The sequence below is a fragment of the Myotis davidii genome, unplaced genomic scaffold (genome assembly GCF_000327345.1).
Source record: "Myotis davidii unplaced genomic scaffold, ASM32734v1 scaffold1284, whole genome shotgun sequence".
Lineage (NCBI taxonomy): Eukaryota > Metazoa > Chordata > Mammalia > Chiroptera > Vespertilionidae > Myotis > Myotis davidii.
In genome coordinates this window covers 11,500-16,961 of record NW_006295187.1, presented here as the reverse complement: position 1 = coordinate 16,961, position 5,462 = coordinate 11,500, and the positions used below count along the sequence as shown (strand labels likewise).

General features: G+C 42.5%; 1 protein-coding gene across 1 annotated transcript in view; it reads right to left on the bottom strand.

Annotated features, from left to right (window-relative positions):
- Positions 1-830: 830 nt before the first annotated feature.
- The window catches only part of LOC102762380 (neprilysin-like), a gene marked incomplete at its 5' end in the record, with an annotated part of 16,062 nt that continues 11,430 nt past the window's right edge, over positions 831-5,462 (bottom strand). The window contains one exon of the mRNA XM_006769895.2: positions 831-2,664. Coding sequence (XP_006769958.1) covers positions 2,565-2,664 — 100 coding nt within the window. The remainder of the gene's footprint in view (positions 2,665-5,462) is intronic.

Here is a 5,462-nt window from a genome sequence, read left to right as displayed (position 1 = left end):
GTCCTTAGTGTGAGAGTGGCAGCGCCCCAACCCCCTGATCGGCCCTGCTCTGTGGGTGATAGAGGGTGGTGCCCCAACCCCCTGATCCTCCCTGCCTTGAGTGTGGCAGGGGGTGGTGCCCCAACTCCCAAATTAGCCCTGCTCTGAGCCAAACCAGGGGCTGCACCTAGGGATTGGGCCTGCCCTCTGCCACCCAGGAGCAGGCCTAAGCCAGCAGGTCGTTATCTCCTGAGGGGTCCCAGACTGCTAGAGGGCACAGGCCAGGCTGAGCCCCCCCCCAGTGCACAAATTTTTGTGCACTGGGACTCTAGTTCATCATAATGGCGGTAGTGATAAAGGAGAAAAGGGTAAGAATACCCAGGGTTAGTTTGAAACTATATGTTCAATATTCATAGTAACTTTCAGGAGGACTTGTGGATATGAGTCTATTAAAATCTCAAGTACAAAAAGATGGTGAGCCCGGCCTGCATGACTCAGTGGTTGAGCATCGACCTATGAACCAGGGCATGCTTCAGTTCCCCGTCAGGGCACATGCCAGGCTTGTGGGCTCAATCCTCAGATTTCTCTCTCATCGTTGATGTCCCTCTCTCCTTTCCTCTCTGAAATCAATACAACTGTATATATATTTTAAAACGATGGTGATATGTAAGCATATTCATAATAGCCCCAACTGGAAACTTCTCAGGTGCATGGATTAACTGTAGTATAGTCACGCACTAAAGTATCAGTCAGCAATGAGAATGAAGGATCCACAAACAAATGCACCTCACAAATGTCATGCTGAATCTCACAAACATAATGCTGAATGAGAGGAGCCAGACACAAAAGAATACATGCTGGTTGATTCTATTTACATAAGAGACAAAACAGCAAATCTAATGTGTGACATTAGAAGTCAGGGCAGCAGTGGAGGAGTGAAGTGACGGTTGGGAGCAGGGGTTTCTTGGCGGTTGGTAATGTTTGATAACTTACAGGGCTGTGTTCAGTTGGAGAAAATTCACTGAGCTGCACATTAACGCTTTATGAAATGTTTGTATTTAAGTTATATTTCAATAACACTTTTCAAGAAGCAGGAAAAACCAATAAGCAGGAAAAATACGAAATTTTCAGTTTCATGTTTTGTTAGGAAAAATAAAGATTTTTGGAAGTGTACTTGTTTTATAAAATATTAATCAAGTAATGAAATGAACTAAAGTCGTGAACAGGCTAGGAAAAGAAAGTTAAAGCCTCAAAAAAGATTGAGCTCCTACCAGAGACTAAACAATCCCCTCCCAGAACTCTTAAGCAAGTTAGAAATTTAGAAGCAGGTCTGTTGGAGACGGAGGTATAGAAGCCCCTCTAGTCAAAAAATGCACTTTCCAGAGCTAAATGGCAGCTGCAACAACCATAGTGAGCAGTGGATTCACAATCTCAATTTATTATCAAAATATTTCCATCAGGTAACAAATCTGAAAGGATAAGGAGATGTGGAGCTACATAGATGCAGGTGTGCCCTTTCATTTCAGCCACCTAAGGGACAGGTTGAATTTGGAAAATCCTGCTTGTAAACCACAAGTCTTATGTATCTTTAGACAACCGTCCAATGGCAATGTTTAAGCCAAAGTGTGTACTTAAAGCTTTTCATCAATATGATTGATAAGTTTAAAAAGTCTCAAATGTTCATCTGTACATCGCTTTACAGATCTTGGTTCATAACTATTTATCTCAGTCTGAAACTTCAATAGTCAATGATTACCTATAATAACAATTACTTAGTCATAAATGTAGTCAACAATTAAATATAAAAATTATTTATACATTGCTACAAATTTCTTAAAAAGACCAAGTTTTGACAAGAGAGAGAAAGAGAAAGAGAGAGAGAGAGAGAGAGAGAGAGAGAGAGAGAGAGAACAAGAAATTGCTTAGAAAATTGCAAGAAACCTCAAGAATATCGTTATCAGTCAAAACAGGTACAACAAAACACAGTTTTAGACATTTCATTTTAGCCCTAAGTACTTAAAATAAAATGATCTCAGAATGCATAACTGATGACTGGAAAAGTTAGTTTAAAACTACATAAGTCCCAAGGCCCCAATATGTATAAGAATTCTTTGGAAGAGATTTGAAGGAGCATAAATGTTGCAAATATAAATACAAATAAGTACTTCGACAATGTGTTTTTCACTCCCGGGTCACTGATGTGTGTTAGGTGCCAATTGTATTCTTCAACTTTTTCTTTCTTCCTTGGATTAGAAATCCTTCTCTAATAATGGTTAACACTCTTCAAGAGACAACATCACACTGGCAGATCATACGAGAAACAGAAGTGAACGGTAATACTATCTTTAGAGATTAAGCATTATTTACACAGTGAGAAGTGATTGATTTGATAGACAATAGACGCCCTCGTCCCTCCACCCTTTTCTAGAATAACCTAACTTCATTTTTATCATGATGCTCTCATCTCTGTCAGGAATCCCTGTGCATAATAACAGTGAGCTCTATGGCCCAGTCTCTTGGATAGAGCTGTCCATTTCTGTGGTGTTGACGAGTCTAGCCAAGGGCTGCACTGCTTCTTTTGAAGATCACCACACCCGGCATTTCTTTTCTGGATTCATGTATGAATTCTTGGGGCAATGAAAGGCTTCTGCAAACTCAGGGGAGTTCTGCAAAGTCCCAATGATCCTGTGAAACAAATGAAAGTCACCATCAGCATTTGACACTCATGTCCATACCACGTGGTAGGGCTATAGCATTTCTCTATTAGGCCAAGTGAGTGAATTTAGAATATAGTTAAAAAAAAAGAAAAGAGAAGAAAAGAAAGAAACTAGTAGAATGAGTTCATTCTTCTCATTAACAGAATTTTTAAATGGAGAGGTTAACAAAGTATAGGAATTAAGGGAACAGATGTTGAAGACAGACGGTATGGTTTGAATCTTGGTTATGACTTATTTATTTAGCCTCTCTGTGCCTCAGTTTCCTTTTCTGTAAAATGCATATAATAATAGTACTTGGATCTTAAGGTTCTCATGGGGAATTAATTTATAAACATTCTATACACATTTGTAACAAATGCATAATTCATATTTGGAATTGTAGTTAATATAAGGAGAGTTTGGTCAAAGAATAAAATCATGACTTTTCATGATATCTTGAAAGGGTTCACATGGTAACCTAAATATGAGACTTTAAACAGATATTAGTTGATTTGATTTCATAGGAAAGGCAACAATTATTATCTATTATTCCAAAAGAACTTCATAAATATCAGAAACTGGATCCAGCCTGAATAACTGGAAAGGGCTGGCAAAATGCCAAGCTCTTCTTATCTCTGACCCTGATGGGCAAAACAACAGGGTCCACCCTACCTTCGGCACCAAGCAGCATCTGAGGGGAGAGACAGGTCAGTACGGTGATGCAGGGGTGATGTTTTCTCATCAACCCGGAAACCCCTCCTTCCCTTCTCTGCCCACAGAGACCATGGCCACACCCACCTTGGGTTGGAAGGAGGAGAGCAGACTGGAGTCGTGTAAGGCAAGGAGCATATGACCTAAGAGTACCTTTTAACCTACTGAGATCTCCAACACAGATGTATTAACATGTATAACTGTGAGCATGTCTGCCCCCTCTAACCCACTCTCCACTCGGTACACAGAGTGATCTTTAAAATATAGATCAAATTCCAGAATTTCCTTACTTAAAACGTTCCAGGCATTGAAGGAAATTCAACCTCCTCACCTCGGTCTCCAACATTCTGATGGCTCCAGCCTACCATCCCTGCCTCCTCGTTTCCTGTTCCTCATGGGGATGACACTGACCTATTCCATTCCTTACAATGGCCAAGCTCCTCTTCAAATACTATCCCTTTTGGGTCCCCCTCCCTGTGCTAGCCCTATCACAGAGTTATTTGTTCTTTATTTCCTGACATACCCACTACACTGTAATCTCTGTGAGGGCAAAATATTATGTCTCCCTTGCTCCTGCTGCACCCCAAAGCCTGGGACACTGCATGCATATGCAGGACTCAGTACGCACTGGATGAATGAGCCTGTTGCCTGATCATGGCAGTTACATGCAGGAGTGATGGGGCATTATGAAGAAAAACACTGTTTAGTATTTTTGTTGTTTGCTCGCTATTATAGACCAACTGGGATGGAAAGAAAGCATTTCCCTATCCCCATTCTAGGAAAGAAAGACCCATACCCCATTTCTCAAAGTCTGACTTCCTAATGTGTCACTCATGACCCCGTCAACTATCTCTCAATCCCCCAACCTGACTCCCCTAGCCTTCGGGAGGATGTAAACTTCAGGGAGGAATCCTCCTGGTACGGGGTTGGGGGTCGAGAAGGGATGGAGGCCAGAGCTGGGGAACTGACATCTATTAGTCCACTTGAGAGAGAGAAGGCTGGCCCACTGCCAGGAGCCTGAGGAGGGGCCAGTCCAGTAATGGTGGGTGGTGTGAATGACAGGATATGCCTCCACTTTGAGCAGGGCCCCGATAGGATGGTGTGTGGCTGTTGGGCGACCTGAACATCAATACTGGTGGCTCCTGTGGCCCTTGCCCATGACCACTGGAAGGAGACAGAGCCACCTGACTTCAGATGGAACCCTCGGACTGTAAGAGTGTCAGCTGTGAGCACAGCAGGGTGGAGGCTCTTCCCTACTTCCTCAGTTCATGTGATGCCTTGGATTCCTGTATAGCCCCAGAAAGGACTGAAATTAAATGTCTCACCTCCTGATGTCCAGTGGGAGCTCAGAGCTTGAATTAATTTGATATAAAAGTAACAATAATAAAAGGGTGTCATTCCTTACATCTGAAAGTTCAGAACAAATTCACTTGATACATGGTCAAAAATGATTGTGTATGTAGGAATGAAAGGATTTAGACATCAGGGATTTGTACAGGTCCTTAGTCTATGTTCTAGGTTCATGGAGAGAGCTTTGATTCCTTTACTGCAGGGGTGGGGAACCTTTTTTCTGCCAAGGGTCATTTGGATATTGATAACATCATTCACAGGCCATACAAAATTATCAACTTAAAAATTAGCCCGCTCTATTTGGTCAAATATTCAATTAACTCATCCCTAATGCCTTGGCAGGGCCAGACCAATGATTTTATGGGCTGTATTTGGCCCACAGTCCAGACAGTCCCCACCCCGGATTTTAATCCAATCCCTTTCCCACTTTAGGAAGCCTTATCTCTGACTGGGGAACAGTCATCACGGTGGCTGACTGCCCCACAAGCTTCTGGATGAACTGACAGAGAAGCACCCCAGAGTCACTGACTTGAAGAACAGCTCTTTTGTCTTTATTTTATTAAATATTTTGTCAGCCCTGGCCAGTTTGGCTAAGTGGTTAGAGTGTTGGCCCATGGACTGAAGGGTCATGGGTTCGATTCCCCGGTCAAGGGCATGTACTTCGGTTGCAGGTTCAATCCCCAGCCCTATTCAAGGTTCTAGCAGGAAGCAACCAAGCAATGTGTC